The sequence below is a fragment of the Lytechinus variegatus genome, chromosome 9 (assembly GCF_018143015.1).
Source record: "Lytechinus variegatus isolate NC3 chromosome 9, Lvar_3.0, whole genome shotgun sequence".
NCBI lineage: Eukaryota > Metazoa > Echinodermata > Echinoidea > Temnopleuroida > Toxopneustidae > Lytechinus > Lytechinus variegatus.
The window spans coordinates 36,532,828-36,558,100 of record NC_054748.1 but is presented as its reverse complement, the minus strand read 5'-3'; the positions used below and the strand labels follow the sequence as shown (position 1 = coordinate 36,558,100).

Genomic DNA, 25,273 nt, shown 5'->3' with positions numbered 1-25,273 from the left:
ACTACCTTTTTTTTTTCTGTATACCGTATATTTCTTAAAAGTTATCACTCTCTCGTGCTGTTGTTCTTTAGAACGAAGCAATATCATTAGTACACACACTGATGCAGCGCGTTCGGAAAGGAATTTTCTTGAGTTCTGTCTTCTAAATTGCTAATTCATTTAGGTAAGTGTAATTTTAGAATTTTATTGCAGAAGTGTTTTAAATGAACCATTTTCTGGCAAAAATCCCGTATGCATGCCCCGTTAAACTAAGTTAGACCAAACTAAAAAGTCGTGCAACGTCAGGCTCTTCTTCGTTACTGCCCGGGGGCCCGGGCTTCGCCCGGGCGTTCTCTGGGTTGGGAAACTCGAGCTCGAGCGAGGAGCTCCAAAGCCGCAGCCAAAGCAGCAGCGGAGCTCCTCGACCCCGGGGGGGGGGGGGGGGGGGCACTTCCATTCACGAGTGGATACCATGCGCGACCATGGGGTCTCGAAAAGCACCCTAAACACGTAATTTCCATATTCTGAAAACACACCCCTTAACAAGTATTGCCGTGTGAAACCCTACCCTTAACCACTCCTAGTACCAATGAGGTCCAAACATGCCCTTAACAAGTATTGGAAACAAAACGATACTCTTTGGCAAATATTCCCTGAAATGAACCCCTAAACAAGTACAGGAATGTTTTATTGTTACGGGTCCTTCGGTCGTCTGCTTTACCTTATTGGTTTAGTACGACCCCACCTACACCTCGCGCAAATCGGACTCTAAACACGAAGTGTTGGGGCAAAAAGGACATCCTTTATATAGGCCTATAAACATTTTAATTTTGTTTTATCATCCCCGCAAATTCGACCCTAAACACGTAGTCTTCATAGCGAATTAGATACCCTTTTTTCATTATTTTTGTGTTTTTGACACCCTTTTCACGTTACGTACGTAACATGCCCTGTCGTGAAAAAGACATCCTTTTTTTACGTGTTTTTTTGGTCGCGCATGGTATCCACTCGTCAATGTAAGTGGCCCCCCGGCCGGCCCGGGTCCTCGACTCAAGTTTTATGATGAAGATCTAATAATTATGCTGGAAGATAAATTTGTACGGCTATCTCATGTATTCCTTTGACTGTATGGTTATTGGTGAAATGTGTTTTTAAATATGTTGGCAATTCATGATTTTTGGAGGGCTGAAATAAAGTGAGCAGGGTTGGGCGGTAAATACCGGGCGGTAGCGGTAATTACCAGTGGTAAATACCGTCCGGTAAATATATAAAAACGGGAAATATGATTTATAATTCTTTTTTTTCAATAATTTTAGTTGTTTTTAACCTCAACAAATGAAAATAGTGTTCTGAAATTATTAATTAGAATCACAAAACTCATAGTAGAAACACACAAACAGATAAAATCCATAGGGCCTACTGCATACATGACATGTACATACCCAAACACACATAGGATCTAAGTCCACACATACGTACACAAACTCAAATTATGTTCCTGGAAATTGAATAATTATATTAAAACATAAACAAATATTTCTCCTGACAATAATTTTAAAATCATTTAGATCTGAGCATTGTCAGATGACATTTAAGGGTTTACAGGTATTGTATTCAGTACTTAAAACCACTAGGTGCTATTAATCATATAAGAATTGTACTTGATAAATTGAGCTGTTTTTGACTTGATGACTGAGTTGCAGTGGCGTACCTAGGATAGATTTTCCACAGGGGGGGGGGGGCAAAAACGTCTGCCAAAAAATTTGACAAGCAAAAAAAAAAAAAAAATTTCAAGCTTGTCAGGGGGGGGGGGAAATAAAGGTCTTTCAAGATCGTCAGGGGGGGGGGGCAGCGATATATCCTTTGCATGGGTTGTGGCAGATTGCCTGCCCCCTCCCCCCTGTAGGTACGCTACTTCAGAGATGAGTCAGCAGGGGGTCTTTCATTGTAACAATGATTGTTTGTATCATTGCTTTATAGAAACAGGGGGTCTTTCATTGTAACAATGATTGTATCATTGCTTTATAGAAAACCACAAGGGGCCAATTGCATAAAAACGTTATGATGGTAGGTGTGGCATCTAATGGTAACTACCATGGTAACAATGGCCTGCAGCCAATCAGGATCAAGGATTTTATGGAAGTTCATACCATACTCATAACATGTTTATGCATCAGGGCTTAGAAAAGGGGAAATCCCTATTTGAATTCAGATTGGAAATATACCCATTCACATGCACAGTAGTTCAACTGGTGTTAAAGCTTGTGTATAGTTTTGGTAAATCTTCCAAAATGCACCTATCACTATTCCAATTCATTGCTAGCTAATATGAATGGATATGCCCTATAACAGTTATGATGTGGAGGATAAGAAATGAAAATGTGTTTTACAGGATAAATTTTGCGATTTTACATGGAAATTTAACTTGATCGGTCACCCGATCAAATTAAAATATCTGTGTGTTTTTGTCCTTCAATTAAATCCTATTCCAAATCATGGAATGGGCTGAAACTTTCAAGATATGTTCTTTGTCTGTAACTTTTGGATATCTAATCACTAAATTTATAAGATAAGTGCTTGAATGCCCATTTTTAAAATTTAAAACAAGCATCGCCGAGAGAGGGCGCTATATATCCAAGATTTGAATATTTGAAATTTTCTCAGAGAAGTGCAGTTGGAAAAATATCTAACGGTCTCTACGCTTCAGTAAGACTGTCATATTAGATGATATTCGATTATCAATCACATTATTGACCCTTTACCAAAGCTATACACAGGCTTTAAACTTTATATTGAAAGGGCAAAATCAGACTGCATTCAGTACCCGTCTATGGTTTTCATTTGTACAGCGAACCCTTCAGTCAAGTTTTTCCTTTGAGTATTGAAATGTGTTCATTCCACCCCGTTGGGGATATATACATTGTACCTGTCGTTTGGGGGGAGGGAGGTTTCAAGGGAAATCCCCTACTAATTTGTTCAAATTGTCAGTCTACTATTGATTTTATGACCCCTCAAAAAACAAAAAAGAATGCAAATGGGGAAAAGCTCAACTGACAAAAGAAAGAACACCTACATGTGCATGTGCACTGTACTTGTAACTGGAGGTAATGCCAATTGGGTTCAAGAAAAGAAAGAACAGATCCACAGTTCATGTACATGTACATAAAACTAGAGATAACCATTCATACACTATAGAAGAAGGAGCATACATACTTTACTTTCATTCAATAATGTTTGCTTTTTGTAGTGAGGACTGGTAAATACTTTCTGTCCCCTTTCATTTAATTATTCGTGACAATTACTGTACAGATTTATGGTAACCCTTTGGTTTTCTATCTTTAAAGTTTCACTTTTTTAAAAGTTAAATAAGAAATTGCGTACAGATCTGAAGGGAAGAAGCATGTAAAATAAAGCAGACAGTACCAAATCCGTTCTCACAGTTCATGGTGTCTCTATCCCATATGTGTAATTCATCCTTCATCTTTAACATTCTATCTCATTTTAATAGAACATTGGTGATTGGCTTCTTTTCTACATGACCTTTGACCTTGCTTGCTGATTGGTCCATGACCCAGCTTGAATGTGGGATTAAGGGATTCCTCTGTACAGACCTCACACTTCCTTCCATGCATGTTTGATACCGCAAGTTCATTCATACCTTGCCAATCCTGCATGTAAGCCACAACTCTCGTTTTCAATTGACTATGGGCGTTAGTAGCAGCGTTAACAAGAAAGGAAGAAGCCGACCAAATACCCCCAAAAGTACCACCCCGAGGCAAGGCAGTGAGGATAAGGTAGACTGCAACAGAAGTGTCAATGATGGTGAGAACCAGGTAGGAGGGAGTGGCCCTAGACAGGAAAGTGTGGTAGAGGATATTGCACCTAAGGATACTAGAGAAAATCAGAGTAGAGACAATCAAGTGACTATGAGTGAATCTGCGTCTCCACAGGTTGAAGGTGGTTCGTCATCGCAGGAGAAGAGTAGCGAAAGGTTGACCCATCGATCGTCAAGTATGGAGCCGAAGGATCTTATGATTAGTTACAGTCATCAGGACAAGGAGAAAATGAGAATGATGAGAGGTGAGTTTCTACCTGTAGGAATGATGGTGGTGGTAATGGTGATTATGATGGTGATGATGATGATGATGGTGATAGTGGTGGTGATGATGATGATGATGGTGATGATGGTGATGATGATGATGGTGGTGATGATGATGTGATGGTGATGATGGTGATGATAATGATGATGATGATAATGATGATGTTGTTGATGAGGTTGAAGGTGTCGATGTTGGATATCATATCAGTAATTTATAGCCATCAGGACAAAGAGAAAATGAGAATGATCACAGGTGACTTTCTACCTATAGGAATGGTGATGGTGATGATGATGATAGTGATGATGGTGATGATGGTGATGATAATGATGATGATGATGATGGTAATGATGATGTTGTTGATGAGGTTGATGATGGTGATGATGGTGATGATAGTGATAATGGTGATGGTGATAATGATGATGGAGATGATGTTGATGGTGATAATGATGATGATGATGGTGGTGATGGTGATGATGATTTTGATGAGGTTGAAGGTGTTGATGTTGGATATCATGATCAGTAATTTATAGCCATCAGGACAAAGAGGAAATGAGGATGATGAGGGGTGGGTTTCTACCTGTAGAAATGATGGTGGTAGTGGCTGTGGTGTTGGTAATATTGATGGTGATGATGATGGGGATAATGGAGCTGAAGGATATCAATATCAGTTATAGTCATCAGGACAAAGAGAAAATGAGGATGATGAGAGGTGAGTTTCCTCTTGTTGGAATGCTGGTACTGTTGGTGGTGGTGATGGTTATGATGATTAAAGGGATGAGTTGTGATGATGATGAAAATGATCATGGAGACGATATTGATGATTGTTATGATGGTGATGATGATGAAGAAAAAATTGATGAAAATGAAGTTGATGATCATGATGAAGTTGTGGAGGATAGTGATTATGATGATGATGGAGATGAATATGATGATGGTGATGAAAATGATTTAATAATGATGATGATAATGATGAAATGATGATGATAATGATGTTATGATGATGATAGTTTGATGATAAGAATGATTGCTGCTCCATTATAATGGTGCTATGATGATGATGATGTGATGACAGCGATGATGGTGATGTTGATGATGGTGGTGATGATAGATGTCACTTACTTCATTTTATGTGTATGATGATTTTAATTTTTGATGATCAGACATGATTAAAGTTCTTTACTGAATTCAAATAATGTTATAATGGTTGTTTTTATTTATTGTACATGTATGATAATCATGACTTCAAACTTCTCCCTGCTCCTGTATTCAGATGCTCTGGAGAAGGCTGGTATCTCTGTATGGGTGGACGAGACCGGTCTGAAGGCTGGTGTGGAGTTCCTCAATAAGATTGGCCAAGCTATCATTGATGCAAAGGTAATTAATTAGTTTGTAATTGTTTGTGGATAAGATGTGTTCTTGTTTAATTTATGAAGGCTGAATCAGTGACTGTTAATGTATGTTTTGATATTGTCAATTGTCAATGCATTCTAATTCTAACTTATCTTACTCGCTCATAGATTTCCTTCACATTTCTAATAATATTTCACAGAGGATAATTTTGCTTACCAAATTTGATAATTTATAAGCATTTTTTATCAAAATATGAGAAAATCTCTCCAGCTACGTTCTGTATAGCTGTACATGTACATGTACAGTCGTCCTCAAAATTATTCATACCCTTGTTGATATTTGTGATTTTTCATGTTTGTGATGAAATGAATGCATTTTATCAAGTTTCTCTATGATTTATGTGTGACCTACTAGTGAAAGAATAACAACAATGCACAATTCAAGAAATTTCTCTTTTCAGGGGTATTTTATTCATAGATATTCAAACAATGTCATGTTCAAAATTATTCATACCCTAGGTTTTCTGAGTCCAATGTCTTTCATTAATAGTCAATAGCATAGCCTTTGTTCTGTACGACTGCTTCTAGACGATTCCTGTAAGTGTCCACAAGCTTCCTGCATGTCTCCTGCGGGATGTTGGCCCATTCTTCCTTGGCGTAGGCCTCAAGCTGGGTCAGGTTGGTCGGGTTCCTAGCCATCACTCTGACTTTCAGGTCTCGCCACAAGTTCTCGATCGGATTCAGGTCAGGACTCTGACTTGGCCATTCTAGGACGTTGACATCATGGTCCTTGAACCATTTCTTCACCAGCTGGGCGGAATGCTTTGGGTCATTGTCTTGTTGGTACTTCCAGTTGGGGCCAAGCTGGAGTTTTTCGGCAGATTTCTTCAAGTTCTCATCAAGGATCTGGATGTAATCCTCCTTTTTCATGATTCCTTTGACTCTAACGAGGTTCCCTGTGCCACTGGAAGAGAAACATCCCCATAGCATTATGTGCCCACCACCATGCTTGACGGTTGGCACAGTGTTCTTTGGATTGTATGCTTCCCCTTTCTTTTTCCAGACATATTCAACATCCATATGGCCAAATAACTCCAACTTCGTCTCATCAGACCACAGGATGGTTGACCAAAAGCTTGGATTTTGCTTCAGATGACCTCTAGCAAAGGCCAGTCGAGCCTTCAGGTGTTTCTTCCTGAGCAATGGTGTCTTCCGAGGCCTGCGTCCATGGAGACCCATTTTGTGCAAGACTCGTTCGATGGTGGACCGGGACACCTTCGTCCCTGACCGGTCAAGCGTTTCAAGTAGGGCCTTGGTTGTGGTCCGGGGGTTGTTGTTGACCTCTCTGCAGATTTTCCTGGCAAGTTTAGGGGACACCTTGCACTTCCTGCCACGCCCACTAAGGTTCTTCACAGTGTTGTACCTCTTGTGCTTCTTGATTACGCTCTGGACTGTTGCCACAGGGACGTCATACTGCTTTGAAATGGCCTTGTAACCTTTTCTCTCAATGTGGGCATTCACAAGACGTTGCCGTAGGTCCTCACTGAGCTCCTTCTTCTTGGCCATGATTATCAGAGACTGAGAATAACCAGAATGCTTTCCTCTATTTATACCCTTTTAGAAAGATGCTATTTTCCATCATTGTTTAATGGCTTGTTTAACAAAGAGGGTATTTAATTCATTGGAACATCTTGAAATAACTATAGAACAAAGAATAGCACATTCCCAGACAGTGAAAATAATGCGCATTGTCATAAAAGGACATTTTTGTTGAGGTATTGGCAAGGGTATGAATAATTCTGAACAAGTGCAAAAAATAACTTTCGACCCTATCTATTATTATGCTAATGAAGACTTGCCAGCTCATATGTCAAATCATGCATAGCAACAAGCAGACAAAAGATACAAAGAAAATTACATCACAATCGCTTTTACAAGTAAAGAATCTACCAAAGAATGTTTTTCCACAAGGGGTATGAATAATTTTGAGGACAACTGTATGTAAATTTGACATCCTCTGTACACGTAATACTAGTACTTTATGTGTATCAGTCATAAAATATAATGGAGCAAATTGCAATGCAATACCAGGAAAAGTATTCTGTGTCTCAACATGAAAAAAAAAACAGAAAAGAAAATCATGATAAATACAGTTAACATATGAAATAAATTGTATGCTACTTCAACATGCAGCCTCATGAAAAATACTGGGAAATTTGGTCTTTAAAATGTTTTAAAAATGATGTTCACTCTTGACCTTCATATTTCTTTTAAGATATATACATTGATGTATTCTATCATTAGAAAATCAGAGTGTTTTTTGAATTGGCATTGCTTCAGGAAACAGTGACGTTATGAGCCAAAAATTTTGACGGGGCTCAATATGGCATTTGCGTAAAATTGATTAAGAAATTCTGAGCAAGTAAAAAGGTCAACATTTTTATTACAAAACCCAATTTTGTGATAGATTTTTACATGATATTCAGAAAATAATCATATTTCACCCCTATATCTTTCCCTTTCTTTTTTCATCCCTATATCTTTTCCTTTCTTTTTTTCTTGGTCGTGAATTTTCATTTATTTATCAGTAATAATTTTTTTTTTTTTTTGGGGGGGCAAGAGCCCCAAGCCCCCCCCCTCCGTCTGTATGCCTATGTCAGAAAAGTTTATCCCAACCTCAGTTCAGAGAAATTTGCCACACTCTGAGCTTGATAAAATTCTGTACATATCCAGATTCTTTTCAGAGAAGTCAAAATATTTTTCCAGTTGAATATTTTCACCATATATTGTCTCAGTTGAATAGTCAAATACGCACCATTTTATTTGTTTATAAAAGCAAATTGTATGGTCTCTGATAATTTGCAAGGCCGATGTTTGCTTGACACAAATTAAATGGTGTCTAGTACAAATAGAAAAGCTGTGTACAGAATTGCCTCTCTTGAAATCAGAACTTGGAAGGCAAGGAAATAGATTCAATTCGATTCAATCCAGTTCAATTCAATTCAGTTTAATTCATCCTTGTTTCACCAGCCAAACTATTTGTTTAAAATATACCCTTTATATAATTATACAAACATTCCACTAATGATGCAGCATCTAATCACAAATGTAATACAAATCGATAAAACAAAATAAACTATTAAATCATCATCTATAGAAAAAATACAATTTGTGTTCTATTACAAGGGTTGTTAGGCACACTTTCATAGGCGGATCCAGGGGGGGGGGGCCGAGGGGCCCGGGCCCCCCTATTGGCGGAGCAAAAAAAAGAAAAAAAGGGAAAAAGAAAAGGAAGGGAAAAGAGAGGAGAAAAGAAGAAAGGCAAACATAAGAGGAGGAACATGATTGAAAATAGTTTTTTGAAAAATCTATTTGTTAGGATATAAAATTTTCGCTCGCGCTTCGCGCTCTTATTGTCTTTTAGGGGATTTGCATATATATCTTGCTCAATATGGAGCTTGAAATATCAAACTTTGAAGTCAATATACAAAACATATTTCAGCTGGGAAATTGAACTTTCATTATTTTGTTTGATTTAAAAATGATTTTAAAAAAGTGCTCTATAAAAATGTGTTATGGTCTGAATATTATCATTTTCTGCTTGCGCTGCACGCTCGCAAAATTTGATTTGTCAGGTACCTATTATTTTTCTGTATTCCATAAAGTTCTCAAAAAGTTCCCTATTCAGGTCAGATTGTCAAAACGTATCAGCTAGCGCTGCACGCTAGCATTTTGATTAGTGAGTTATGTATATCCCAATATTAATTCTAAATCAAACTACTTTGATGACAGTTTATCAAAAATTTCGGCTCGCGATTTCCGCTCGCATTGATAGATATCGTGCATTTTATGCATAATTAAAAAAGTGCTTTAAATGTCCAGTTTTCAGGCCATAATATTAACAGATTTCGCGCTCTCATGCTTAGGAAGAGAAATAGGAAGATAGTCATCATTTTCTTATGATGACATAATGCCCTTATAGAATGTCCCGGTCCTATGTAAAAACTCAAAGTAATAATAATAAAATACATCAGCTCTTTTTTAACTGTCATCCATCACGATTCACAATTTTCCCACAAATTGTTTGCAATACAGAGCTTAAATTGACCCTTTGTTAGATCGGAATATCATATGTTTTTAGCTCGCGCATTGCGCTCGCTTTATTGATTTTCATGATAAGAAAGGTACTTAGAATACCCAAATTATTGGTCGAAATCTAAAGCACACGTTAATTCAGATACGCAGATTGTTCTCTATTTAAATCATTATCCAGTTTCAGATCACAATATCAAAAAGTGTCTGCTCGCGGATAAATAACTTATCCTTTTCATGATTTTCAAAACATGAATAGAGTGTCCAGAATTTTTCCGCTCGCGCTTCGTGCTCGCATCAATAAAGTTTAGTTTATATACTTAGAGTCCTTCCAAGATTACAAAAAGTGCTTAGCATTTCCATTATTCAGGTAAAAAAGGTCAAAATTTTTCAGCTCGCGCTTCGCGCTCGCAATATTTGAATGTTGAAATATGTAACGTCTTCATGGCTAAATGCAAGCAGTCCATAACAGGTACAATTTCGAGAAGTTCAAAACGTATACAAACATTTTCTGCTCGCGCTCTGCGCTCGCATTATTAATGTAAGGAAGATCCCCACTTACTCATCCTTTTCATGATTTACTTGAATAGACCCTATGGTTGCATGTTTAATTATATACCTATTCTGTTAAACAAAAAGTGCTAAGAATTTTCATTCCTTAGGTAAAAATGTCAAAAAATTTCGGCTCGCGCTTCGCGCTCGCATTATTTGATTTTTAAGAATGTGTAACGTCTTCATGGCTAATTGCAAGCAATAACAGTACCTTTTCCATCACTTCATTTCTGCTCACTCTTTACGTTCGTAGTAACTTGCATACACATCTTTTTTTTTTAGGAAGACAAACATTTCCCAGAATGTTCAAAATTTTAGGAAAAAGTACATAAGATTTCCCAAAAATTTAGCTCGCGCTTCGCGCTCGCATTATATAAATAAGGGTTATGGTATTATACATTTATGTTTCATAAGAATAAAGCTAAAAAGTGACCATTAGGACTACCCGCCTTCAAAGAAACAAAAAATCCCGGCAAAAATCATATTCGAGCGGCCGATCGGGGAAATATGGCTGAAAAAAATTCCGGGCCCCCCCTATAGGCGAAGGCTGGATCCGCCCCTGCACTTTAAAATGCCTGCATGTAAAGGCAAGGGAGACGAAATTAAGAAAAAGTAGCAATAGAAAAGAAGAACAAAAAAGGAGCAGTGGAATTTAAGAGAGAAAGGTCAAGAAAAGAGAACAGGAAGGAAAGAAATGTCACTGTACTTTAAAGAGCGAAAGAGTAATCTTACCTTTTTCTACATGTACATGTACATTTAATTATTGTCATTCATTTTAACAGTAAAAGCTTGTTTTTTCCCCAGACAGTTACGGAGGAAAAATACATGTAGATGGAGTTAACATTAACAAAAATTACATTTTATACACATGTACAATGTATCATCCAATTGGGTTTTGCTTTTTAGAAGGAGTATCCTAATACTGCACTTGACTGTGAATCTCTCCCTTCAAATTAATCATGTACCAGTAAAATAAGTATTAAATTTCAAACCGTGTTGTCATTTAATCTGTCAAATATTGTTTTTTTCATTGGCCTATAATATGACCAGCATGTACCTAATAATGATATTGGCCTGTCTATTGTGCAATTTTGCAAAACACGTTGGTATCATTAATTATATCGCAAGTAGTAAAACTGACTTTTGATTACTCTGCAATTTTGTACATATACATGCATGTGGAATAGTATGTACAAGTTAGGCCTTTAAAAGAAAAATATCACTTATTTACAATGGCAAAAAGAAGCTGCTGAAAACTGCTTATCTAAAAAAAGAGCCAATGGAGTAAACTAGAGAGTCAAAAGGGGCCTAAGCTTTCGATCCTAGCAGAATCTTCGTCGGAGGCAAAATGACAAACATATAAAACATATATATATATAAAGTGAGGATGATAAGGTCAAAGGTCATCTAGGGGTTCCTTTTTATATATTTGTCATTTTGCCTCCGATGAAGATTCTGCTAGGATCGAAAGCTTAGGCCCCTTTTGACTTATTTACAATGTTAACAAGTAAGTAATTGTTATAACATGTAGAAGGGGATTTCACTTTTGTAATGTACAGAAAAGTGCTGCTATTAGTGGAAATCACTTAATGAAATAAAGCAATTTTTATCTGATTAGATTGCATGGATTCGAACTACTTCTTTAGTGAAAACCACAGACAATGAGCTTCCATCACATTATGCTAAAAAGCTTATTCTCAAAACCAAATTGATATTTTGCGTTGGGAACATGAAATGTAAACCTATTTCAGTTTTAATAGGTAAATCCCCTAAAAGTACATGGCACTTCTAGATGTCAGTGATAATTGAAATCAAGAAGACAATGTGAAAATGTGTTTTTTTGGATAAATTTTGTCATTTTAGAGTACAAATTTGTTCAGATTGAGTGCCCATATTTTGACATACATGTTACGTAACTTGAAATCATCACAAACTTAAAAGAAGCAATTGTTGAAATGATGTTACAAAAATGTCAAAGCATTTGTTTGACTTGCTCTCATCTCTTTATTTCTGCATCACCCATGTCAACTCAAGGTACTTATGATCTTTGGATAATACCACACATGTGCACATGTGGGTGATGGGGTCAAAGTTCAAATGATAGGTCATGCCCAGAGCCCTATACATTTTTTGGAACTTTTTGTTCAACTTGCTCTTATTTCTTTATTTTTGCATCAATTCCGTTGACACTTGGTAGATACATGTATGATCCTTGGGTAATACCATAGAAGTGTACATGAGGATGATAAGGTGAAAGGTCATCTAGGGGTTACAAGATCATATTGCATTTCATTGATAGTGAAACCAGACAAGACTTATAGTTTGTGAACCACCTTGTTTATCCATCATTTCATTTTCATTCATTTCAAATTTGCATCTTCATCTCATCGAATGAATCTCTTTTTTCCACCTCTCTCAGCTCTTTCTCTCACTCCTAAGTACCAAGTCTGCTACGTCTAAGTACTGCAAGGATGAATTGGCCTTGGCCTATGTTTCCAGTAAACCCATATTCCCTTGCATGATTCAGAATCATAAAGAAGTCACGGAAGTCATGGACTTTGGCATGTAAGTACGGTTCGTCTGAACAGCATAAGGCAAGAATGATAAACAATTAGTGACCATATATGGGGGTGTTTAGATGAGAATTTAAACCTGTATTTGGCCTTGGACTATATTTCCAGTAAACCCATATTATATTGCATGATTCAGTCTGATATACATGTAGGAGTTGCAAAAGTCATAGATGGTGGCATGCAAGTACGGTTTGTCTGAACAGCATAAGCAATCTGATAAGACTCATGCCCTTGGGAAGTGGGGGTGCTAAAGCAAGATTTTCCCAAGGGGTGCTGCGTATATTAATTTCCACAGGCAGCACCCCCTGGAATTCTGGTAGGTATGTCAAATTGGATAAATGAATGGAAAATGACTGACATATTGTGTTGAAACCCTTTTTTCTTTTTTTTTGCCTGTCAAATTTTAATAGATATAAAAAAAAATTGAAGAAAAAAATGTTTACTGAGCTTGTAGCACAATCATACATGTTATGAATATTATATGATCCCTGCCTGCATGTACATTATGTGGAGCGTTGTGGCCCAGTGGATTAGTCTCCGGACTTTGAAACAGAGGGTCGTGGGTTCAAATCCCAGCCATGGCGTAGTTTCCTTCAGCAAGAAATTTATCCACATTGTGCTGCACTCAACCCAGGTGAGGTGAATGGGTACCTGGCAGGAATTTATTCCTTGAAATGCCACCGCGCTGTAAAAGGCTGCGGGGCTAAAGCCAGGGTAATAATATCCAAGTCCTTTGGAAGCGCATAGAGACGTTATTTATAATGTGTTATGCGCTATACAAGAACTGTCTATTATTATCATTATTATGCCTTGTACCAGCGAAACCAATTCCAGACTGGCAAAAACTATTGGTAAATTGACAATACATCTATTACCAACTCTTCCACTCATCACATGGTCTACCTGCATTTAGGCGCATACCATTCTGTCCATCAGCATTTAGTCCAACAACTGTTTTGTCCATTAACCATTTGGTCCAATTATCACTTCGTCTAATCAACAGTTTGTCTACGCCCATGTTTTATAATCAGGTGGTCTAATATCTACTTTATTTTCATTATTTCGCCCAATTAACACTTGGTCCAATTTTAGACCAAATGGTACATATGGACTAAATGGCTGTTGGACCAACTGGTTATTAGATGAAATATTGAATGGACCTAATGGCATTTAGACCATATGGATAGTGGACAAACTGATGGTAGACCAAATGATAGTAGACGAGTTGGTAATTGGATGAATTGGTATTAGACCATTTGAAAACAAACCATACTATTATGTCATTACCAATGACATACTTATATAATATTGACTAGCCTTGAGGGGAACATCAAATATATTGCCGAATCATATTGGCCTGAGTCTTTAGACGAGGGCAATATGGGTCATTTAAGGGCAATATATTTGATGTTCCCCGAAAGAAGAGCTAGTCAATATTTTTATTATCATCCAAATCAGATATCTAGAGCAAAAATCATGATAATGGGGATATTTCTTTTAAAAATAGAGTTCTATTGTGTCATGTTAATATCGGTCTAGGCTCTGCACTTTACCATTATGACGTACTTGCAAGCGCTCGGATCCAGCGTTGTCTTTATTATGATGTATATTGTTGGTGCGTGGATCCTTGAAGCGTATCTCTTTATTATACGCATCCTAAAATGCCTGGATGTGAGACCAGGGAAAATACAAAGGTATATTTTGTGTCTTCTCTACATGCAAAGTAAATACGTGCATTGAGACCGCGGAAAATACAAACAATATACCTACCCTTCCCGATATTCAGAAAATGTAGGGCAATACGGTTTTGTAAATGACCAGCTCAGATGTCTGATACGGGTGATAATGTACTTTATCGGTAAGTTTTCAGTCTGTTTCGTTGGTGTGACTCTAGCGTTTCACACCACATTGCACACTAGTTTGGTATCATGCAAAAGGAAGCTTGGCGTGACCAGTATTTGCACAAAACTGAATTGTGGAAAAAAAATACATGTATGCATTGTTCATAACTTGACTGTGTACACATTTTCTGTTTGACTATGGTTTCAGTTCTGTATTTCTGGTGAACGTGTACTGTATTTGAGGTACTGTCAGTTATTAGCATTTAATGAGATAATAATTTTGTGGTTGTATTTTTATCTCAGTTTCACTTTCACATTTGGTTTGAAAGAAAGAGTTGATTTCTTTGTCAGGATGTGCCATGAATTCACTTTTAGATGAATTTGGCCTTTTGGAAGAAGTGTATAAAGGGTTATATTATTGAATACATGTTTTGGGTTTTTTGTTTAAAATTAAGAAAAGGTTGTGTAGGGCAAAACAAAAGATCTATTTTCAAAATTAATTTGTAACATGAAAAATCAGATTGTCAACACAAGTGGCATTTACGTTTTAAACTGCATTACAAACCAGCTTTAATAGCCCCACCTCAAGCACTCTACTAAAATCTGGCCAGGTTCAATACCCACAATGCAACATTCCCAGTAGTGTAGTCTTGTAATATAGGCCCATTTGAATGATAACACAAATTCAGTACTCAATACATCCATCTCACAATGATTATGTTTAATACAAAGACAAGTAGCAAAGCAGGTACCCTTTCCTCGAAAAAATGTATAGTTTCTCTACATAAATGAAATTATCGGCTATTTTATCCTCTCTATTGCTGATAGTTATCTCAAAAGGTATACTTCAATACCAGGCATTCATAGCACACAGTCAATGAGAGACAACATACAGTGTTTCTCAGTTGTTTTGTTTATATGTTCTGTACAGGCGACTGCAGCTGGCTCCTATCAGGTGGTTTGATTTCTCCGATGAAGATGATTTTCAGGGTGCCTTTGACAAGCTAGCCATCAGCATCAAGCAGAAGCTTACAGAGATAACCGATGAACTCAGTAAGTCTATAAAACTGATAACTAAATGGACTCAGTAAAGTCTAAACCTACCATTTAGTCTGTTATTTTCAGGGACTTTTGTTAAGTGATTTTACCAATGCTGATCACATTTGGTATGCATGAACTTTCCCTAATTGCATAGAAAGTATAGTAACTACATGTACTAGTCTGCTGTGTTATATCTTGAGTCTGTGTTAAGTCTCTTAACTAGTCTCGAGTCTGTTTTAAGTCTCTTAACTAGTCTCGAGTTAAGGGTCTGAATGTGCAGCCGAATATGCCTTGTGTACTGAAAGCCCTCTCACTCAGTTTTGTATGTGCTAGTCTTTGCGTGGAGACACACTTGCTTATCAAAGTTTCAATCAGGGTCTGTGCCTGCAGACTAGGTAACTACCATGATAACAATGCTCAAAGCTGATTGGCAATGTTACTGTGATAGTAAACTTTTATGCAATAGCCCCTGGTTTATCCAGAGACCAGGCTTAATACAATGTTGAATGGTTTAGGAAACCGCAAATCTTCATCATTGGCTTTATCACCCACTTTAAAGATAAATTCCAGTTTTGGTATCGATCTCAAAATGACTTTTACAGAATCTAATATAATGACCACCCAAGTGTCTGTTTGTATGAATAAAAAATATGTGCCAAAGTATTCTGGAAGAAATTGTGTAATTGCTGAGAAATAAGCAAAATAAACGCGGATTCGGTCACTTCCGTCGGGTCTTTATTCTAGAAATAATAATACACTGTCCCACGTGTGCCTATCTGTGTTGGTGATCTTCAGTGTGAACATTTTGCAGCGTAGATTTCAAGATTTCACAAAGTTCTGTTTATGTAATTGTACCAGATCTAGATCCTCGATGATATTCTGACAATTAAGCCTGGTTTTACAGACTTTTTCATGAAATCAGTGTTTACTGCAACTACTGACATTTCTTTTTAAAGCCATTGTTACAATAATTCATTGTGTCAGCAGTCATATTTGTTTCAAAATCATGGGTCTTCACCATGAGTTGGCAGTATTGCCATAGCACCATCTTGGGCGATGAGAGCAATGCCGTCAGATCCAGTTGGGAGAAAAAGCACCCGTTCAGGGTGAAGCCGGGGTAGTAGTATGCAACACTTATGGAGCATTGCAAGAAAATTGCGATCAATTGCAAGTCTATTCCCGAAATCAAGCATACATGTATGCCGTGCAATTAATTGCAAATTTGCAATTAATTGCTAATCTGCTCAATGAAACAAGGAGTGTAATCTGATTTGCTATAGTCAAAAGTGATCAATCAGTTGTAAAATTGCAACAAAATATTTGCGATTGATTGCAATTTATTTCTTGCCACACCCTTAAAAAAACCTTTTTTCTAGACCAAACTGAAGGTGGTACAAAGAAGAAGCCAAGACAGCTAACGAGAAAAGAAACGCGGACTCGACTGAACGTCCATCAGGTCTTGCCCCCTACAGAAGCCAAAATAGAAGACTTTTGGGATGCCCATTTCAAAGACAAAGAATCAATAGCTGTTGAAGAGTAAGTGTAAAACATACATATGTTATCTCAATCTTTGATGCCACCGAACTTTCTGAAAATTTCTGTTTTCGTGGACTAGGTCATGAAGCTCTTGAAGGCCCATTTCATAAAAATAATGCATGCAGCCGAGTGCGTTAGTGGAAATGCAGAGCACGCGAGGTTTCTTTAGATAGGTGCTGCACTGTGCACGAGCCGCTGGCGGGGAGTGCCCAGTGTGCACCATCTGAAGAAACCAAGCTTTCTCTGCATTTACTTTTACGCACGACAGAGCAAGTGCATTATTTGTTTTATAACATAGAAACAAATTCTTTAAAAGTTACAGTACAGTTTTGTTGGACTTCTACCGCACTGGTTTGCTTGAGCGTGCAATGTCAATTTTTGTTGCGCACATTTTGCACTGCCTTGCAGTGCACCAAAAAAGTTGGATGTCATGTGACCCATATTGGCCAATCGCGATGCTTGAAATAATACACCTATTTTATAAATGTTTTTAATGAACTTTGACTGTTTGGTGATCAAGTGGTCTCTTTGGAAATGTTTTCACTGTTAAGTGACCAACATGTAGACCTATAGGAGAAGAAAATTGTAAAGTATTTTGTAATTGCAAGGAAATGCACTATATAAAATACCTAAAGATAGATAGCAGTTGTGGTAATGACCTCAAAATGAGTTCGAACAGAATCCAATATAATTACCACCCAAGTGTTTGTATGTATAAATAAAACATGTGCCAAATGACTCTGGAAAATGCGTAGTTGTTGAGAAATGAGCAAAATAAGCACAGAATTCCATCAAATGACTGGAATTTTGCAAGTAATGTTACTTGATTTAAAAGACTTACTCATGAAAGTTTGCTGCAACTTCTTTCTTTTACCTATATTGGATGGTTTAGATAGCCCTTCTAATAGCAGTTGAGTATCTGAATATACAAATGACCCAGGTGGGTGTTTCATAAAGCTGTTCGTAAAGTTATGCAAGACTTTACGCACGACTGTGGACCTTTGTTGTGCCACACTATTCCTATGTAGCTAACTTAGCAGCTAAGATCATGTTCCAGTCATGCGTAAAGTTGTGCGTAACTTTACAAACAGCTTTATGAAACACCCAAAAGGTCCATTATTAATTCCTTTCAAGTTATACACAACTTTACACACGACTGTAACTTTACAAACAGCTTTATGAAACACCCAAAAGGTCCATTATTAATTCCTTTCAAGTTATACACAACTTTACACACGACTGTAACTTTACAAACAGCTTTATGAAACACCCAAAAGGTCCATTATTAATTCCTTTCAAGTTATACACAACTTTACACATGACTGTAACTTTACAAACAGCTTTATGAAACACCCAAAGGGTCCTTTATTAATTCCTTTCAAGTTATACACAACTTTACACATTCGACTGTAACTTTACAAACAGCTTTATGAAACACCCAAAAGGTCCATTATTAATTCCTTTCAAGTTATACACAACTTTACACACGACTGTAACTTTACAAACAGCTTTATGAAACACCCAAAGGGTCCATTATTAATTCCTTTCAAGTTATGCACAACTTAACACACGACTGGAACATGTTTTAGATGCCAATTCAGCTACAGGGTGAAGTGTAATAGCACTAGAAAGGGTCACCAGTCGTGCGTAAACCCATTCGTGACTTACAAACATTTTTATGAAACACCCACGTGGGGGTCGTTGCATAAAGCTGTTTGTAAGTTAAGAGTGACTTTGAGAATGACTGGTACTCCTTTTGGTAACTGATATTCAATATTAAAGGGGAATCCAACCCAAATAAAAAATTGTTTTAATAAGGAAAAGAAAAATCAGTTTGAAAGTGAAATTTGAAAGTTTGAACAATATTGGACAAACAACAAGAAAGTTATGAATTTTTAAAAGTTGTAAATATTAGTAATCACTATCCCCATGGAGACTTCAAATTGGCCGCATATGAGATGTCATAGTGATGTAAGGCAAGGACTATTCATCCATGTACTCCAATACATATTTTGGCTAAAATGTAATTTTTCCCAAAAGTTTTATTTCAAATTATATTTTTCTTTCATGAGGACATAAAACAATATACTACCTGGGTTATATTTAGATTACTGCCCCAGGGGAATGGGTACTTTGGAGAAAACCACAAATCCCTGATAATAAAGTACATGGCCTATGAGAAAGTTGTCCTTGCCCCTTGTCATAATTTACTTACTGAGTTGCCAATTTGAAATCTACATAGTATTAGTGATCTCAATTTTAAAGCAGAGCTCTATAACTTTCTTATTTCTTGTCCAATTTCTTTCAAACTTTCACCATTCTGTTTAATTTATTTTTCTCCTTCCCGAAACAACATTTTATGGCCAAGGCTGGATTCCCCTTTAAATGTTAATTGGTTATTATTTCGTGTGGGAGAAAGGTTCACCAGTCGTTCTTAAAGTTGCCCTTAACTTACGAACAGTTTTATAAAAAATAAACTGACGTATGTTTTGATTTCATCCAGGAAAGTCAAATATCGATGAAAAAAATAAATCTATTCATCTGGACTTACTTGTTGAAGTAGAGGGCAGTTTCACGTCTGAAGAAGAGTCCCAGATCGGACGTGAAACTGTCCTCTGCTTCAACAAGTAAGTCCAGATGAATAGATTTATTTTTTCCATCGAGCTTTATAAAACACCCACCTGGAATTGAAATTCATGAATAAATGTGTACAGTATTGCTGTATTTTACCTGTGCGATTTTTGTTGCTCTTACTAATGTTTTTTTATTGCACAGGTTTGTAAAGGCCTTCAAGAAAGACTGTACAGAAGAACTGTCCAAGATTGGGGTGACCTTGGAATGGATAATACCTGTACTCAAGGAGGAATTGGACGAAGAGAGAGAAGATGTCATTACGAAAGAGAGCTATGAATGTAAGTGTAGGGAGATTAAAGGGGTAATTTTAAAAATGATAATGATAAAATAATAATAATGATGATGATATGGTGATGATGGTGATGATGGTGATGGTGATGATGAAGATGATGATGATGATGATAACGATAATGATAATAATAACGCTATATTTACCCAGGGTAGCCACTTCAGTTCCGAAAACTGTTCACCCAGCGGGCCCTGCTATTATTACTACCCGGTTAAACTAGGCTTCTTATTCAGGTGCACACAGCTTTTTGAAGAATTACTTCCTGCCGGTACCCATTTATCTCACCTGGGTCGAGTGCTGCACACTGTGGATGAATTCCTTGTTGAAGGAAACCACACCAAGGCTGGGATTTGAACCCACGACCCTCTGTTTCAAAGTCTGGAGACTTTTCTACTTATATTTCTAAGGTGACCCTTGGTAGACCCTCTAGCTGATATCTTACCAAGTGTTGAACATCATATCTGGTGGATGTTTCATGCTCTGAAAGTATTGAGCAAGTTCCACCAAATGAACTTTCAAAACATGAAGAAAAGAGAGAAAAATATACCAGCACTGGAGAAAAAATAAAAAACAAAACACAATTAGATAGAAAGAGTGGTCATGCATTAAGGCCATGTCCCAGAGGCCAATGGACACAAAACTTATGCATAGAGAACAAGCAGACAAGCAACATTTTGTCCGTTTTCATCTGCTCCAGAAATGGACGAAACTGGCGACTATTTTTGAAAACCAAACGGAAAAGAACCGATGTATGAAGCATACATGCAGTGAGTACACAACGGATGCGTAGCGTTTTCCAATGGATGGCAATTTTTAAAAAACGTTTTCTATCCTCTTTGCAACCAAAATGCACTGGGATCAGGTGGGTGTTCCATAAAGCTGTTCGTAAGTTAAGAGCGACTTTAAGAACGACTTATCCTTTCTTATGCGCTAAATAATCACCAATGAACATATCATTTGCTACAAGAAAGGATCACCAGTCGTTCTTAAAGTCGCTCTTAACTTTATGAACAGCTTTATGAAATGGCCCCCAGGTCATTACCAAAAATAGACACTGACTGCATATACAGCTCATTCTTCAGGACTGTTTGCTGCTTTTGTCTCCCTGCGCTTCATAAAAGACATGGTCGCTTTGTTGAATTGAGGTACTTTAATAACATATTTGACATTTTGACTATTTTCTCCCCTTCAATAGATTTCTGTACTATAGATGAGGAGAGAATTGACTTTTGGGAGCGAGTAAAAGAACAAGCGTTAGAACGCTACACTATGCTTGAAGTTTTCAGTATGGACTCAACGGTCCGGATTGATGCCATTCAGAATCTTGGTAAGATAGAAACAATGTCTTTCTCCCCTTCTCACTTGGACTCTTAGGGGGTGTTGCAAGAAAACATTAGCGATCAATTTCAAATATTCTGTTGCAATTTTACAACTGATACATCAACATTAGCTGTGGGAAATCAGATTAAATTTCTTGTTTCAAGGAGCAAGTCACTAATTTGCAATTAACTGCAAGACATATAATTGATGTAGGGACTGAAAATTGACTTGCAATTGATCGCAAGTTTCTTGCAACACCCCGTAACTCTTATACCCGTAAAGCCCCATTACACTGGTGGAAGTTCTGGCTACGTCATTGAAATTCAGACAAAAAAAGGCTGAGGAAGTAGCGCCAACTTCGTTGTCTATTCGTAAAATGTGATATTGTCCCATGCATGGTACGTTCTCGCCAAATCCTTGCGAAGTGCATGTTGCGTTGTGGTGTTCCCACTGAATGCATTGTGCTTGCAGACGCGGTCCATGTGGCGTCAAAACGGTTCCCGCTGTGTCCTTGCTTCGCCCGAGCCGATTGCTACTCGTGGTCTTCGTCATATGAAAAAAAATGATCCTGCAAGTCAGAACTTTTTTCATTCACACTCCAGAGGTCAGATAGGTAACCGCTTAAACATTCCACCTCTTCAAGAATTCATCAACAAGTGAATGCCATTCCTCTAGTGTTACTTGCCAGGAGATTATTTCATTTTCAATACATCGACAATGGCTTGACAGACTTTGGGTCTGTCAAGACGGATTGGGTGACACTGAAGTTGTACTGGAGGACTAAATACTTGAAGCTAAGCGGCGTATAGTTGCAGAGTTTCAAGCCAGGTTCCAATGCTTTCCTGTAGTTTGTGTCTTGTTTGGTATTTCTATGCATTGTATGTATATTTATAAAATGTGATATTTTCTGGCTTTGAAGAAATAAACTTGAACTTCAACTTGTTAGACCAACTCTATTGAGAGGTTTGCCAAACATGCCAGGAAGCATTCTCAAGAAATTGAAGATTGGCTGTTGATCTTCCATTTTCAGTTCAGCCATTAGTTGGTTATAATGGCCGATCATAACTGTCTTCTTTCGGCATGCAACCAAGGATGCACTCAGCAAGATCTTTGTTGCCTTGTTTTTCTAAACCTTTTGATCAACAATAGTGCCAACTGATCATCTTGAATCTGTTGACTTGAAGCAATTTCGTGGAAAAGAATAACTTTTTGCCTGTACATATCCATGACTTGTATAGAACTGACAATGGTTACTTAAAGTGTATACCCCTTTTCCTGTCATTGGTGTGACTTGGACTTGCCATGAATGTGTACAGCGCAGCAATAATGTAGCAAGCTTTTCATAAAGTTTTCCATAATGTATAGTTGATGTAAAGCCGGCTTAAAATATGCGTAGCGTCCTGGCAGTAGATATGGACAAAGTTGTTTACAGTTACCATATAACAGTGGTTCTTAGCCAATCAAGGAAAGTGTTTAGAGATCCAACTACTTGAGGAACAAGATTGTTGATGAATCGCTCCAGAAATTTATCATTCATTCTACTTGTTTCGTTTGCTTGAGAAATTTATTGAAAGTCTGGCAGTGTTTAAGTATATGAAATCCTGAGCATGTATTTGTGGAAGACCCCATTTTTCTTGACCTAACTCTTTCGTTCATCTTCAGGTTTATATGTTTATGAACAAACACTTTATGGGAAAAACTTTTTATCAGGAATTCTGTTTTTTCTGGTTTGGTACTCAGAGTGTATAAAAGTGAATGGTATTTCTCTTTTCTCTGTCTTAATGACTAAAATCTTATTAACTTGCAGTATTTGCAGTAAAGACTGAATTCATGAGGAGGTCTGTAAACCCAATTTTAATCGTCACTTTATCATTCAGATCTAGATCTGGTACATTTACATAAACAACACAAATAGGCACATGTGGGACAGTGTATTATTATTTCTTGGACAAAGACCTGGCTAATGCCTGGAATGTTGTTTATTTTGATAATTTCTCAGCAATTACATAATTTCTTTCAGAATTCTTGGGCACATATTTTATTTATACATGTACATTGAGACACTATGGTAGTCCTGTTATATACAAACGAATTTTGAAATCATCGCCACAACTGGCAATGATTTCAAAATCTTTAAATGAAAGACCATCTTTATTCCATCTTACCTTTTCCTCATTCATAATTTCAGCGAAATTCCACACTAGGTCTGTGATGGAGGCCATGATGGATCTATGCGCCGACAAAGACGACAACGTCCGGGCCGTGGCGACGCTCTCCCTGGCCCGCGTCACCGATAACAAGAACCTCCGCGTGATCCGTCGTCTTCTACGTCTGCTGAAAGACCGGGATCGTCTTGTGAGGCAGAGCTGCTGTCTAGCTCTGGGTCATATGAGAGCTAAACAAGCCGTCCCAAGCCTGGTCAATCTATGGTAAGCTGAAAGTTCTATCAGGGTACATGTATGGAAGGCTGAATATGTGGCCTGCTCGCACTAAACCAAGAAGGTTTGGGCTATTTGAGATGGTATTGAAGAATGGGTAGTTTGGTGGGGCATGATCACCCCTCCCTTCTGATCTCGGCCTTGACTAAGTGACCATGCTTATATTGAACTTGACCTTGGCCTTGACCATGCTAATATTGACACTTTTAAATCTTTCTTTGATTTGATAAAAATTGAATGCACATGTTTACCTTATTGTTGTTTGCATTTAATACTTTAGAGTATTGTATTATTATTACTGTTTTTCAAAAAAATTGAACATTGTATATGCTATGACAATGGGAGAATAGTATCAACTGAAATCTAATCAATTTCTGTTAAATCCTATCATAATATGAAATGAAAAATGAAAGCTAATCTTATCAAATAAATTCTACCAAATCAAATCAGACAAATCGTATTTTAAATTCACTGATGAAATGAAATGATTGGAAGTGAAAAGTAACAAAGGAACAAAACAAAACAAAACGAAGCAAAACAAAGTTGGAAGAGACCTGATTACATCAGATCTAATCTAATCATGATAATGTATGTAATCTAAATAAATCTGATCTAAGCTTTTATAAGGCGATCTAGTGCAATCTGATATCGTTTTCTTTCTATAGGAGAAAGGATGCTATATCAAATGTCCGTGAGGCGGCTCACATCGCTCTGGAGAAGATCGGAGGTGACGAGGCCCAGGAAGCCATACACATCACCAAGGTGCTCAGCGAGGAGATCAAAGCCCTGGCTCAACAGAAATAAGATAGGAGATTTCATTTGCCTATATAGCCTGCTGTTACAACTGTTGCCCATTCTCCTGAAGAGGACAAGAACACCCTTGCCAAAACAAAGAAGTTTAGGTGGTCCTCTTCAGGACTAACTCATGCCCACAAAAGAATACATGGTGTACCATGAATTCTGTACACTCTTTCTTCGTCACCATGGAAACTTTCCAAAGCTTCAGTCTTCGTTCCTTTTCATAAAATTTGCTCCCATGACCATTGGTCCTGCTGAAAATGTACATATTAAAGCCAAACATGTAAACCCAAGCTTCAAAGTTTCATATGTGGAGGTATTGTGGCCACGTCAATAAGTCTCCGGACTTTGAACCGGGAGATCCGGGTTCAAACCCCACTGCAGCACTCACTTCCTAGAGTATGAATCACCTGTCCAGAGCTGGGAAGCAGAGAACAACAGTTTTTCTACAACTGGAAAAGCCATTGAATGTGATTGTTTTGTTTTTCGCTAGTGATTATTAGGGCAGTCAATGAATAGTCAACAGTTTTATAGCCCGTCATGTTGCGTTGGACGGAGGAGGCTGGATTCACCCCACTCTCGCGGCAATTGCAGTCACCCCTTCCTTCCACGCTGCATGATTCCCTGTATCCTCCATAGATAATTCTCCTCCACTTAATTAAACAAAATATATCTGGGGTCCGTTGCATAAAACTTTTTACCTGAGAAAACTCAGGTTGTTTTTACCAGAG

General features: G+C 37.5%; 1 protein-coding gene across 1 annotated transcript; it reads left to right on the top strand.

Moving 5' to 3' along the window:
* The first annotated feature begins 52 nt into the window (after nt 1–52).
* On the top strand, nt 53–25,273 carry LOC121422138. Its single transcript, XM_041617029.1, has 10 exons — nt 53–163; nt 3,488–4,059; nt 5,350–5,453; nt 12,492–12,637; nt 15,418–15,539; nt 16,904–17,063; nt 19,839–19,975; nt 21,182–21,313; nt 23,495–23,735; nt 24,410–25,273. The coding sequence occupies exons 2-10, from the start codon at nt 3,684–3,686 to the stop codon at nt 24,546–24,548; spliced, it is 1,557 nt and encodes a 518-aa protein (XP_041472963.1). The 5' UTR covers nt 53–163; nt 3,488–3,683; the 3' UTR covers nt 24,549–25,273.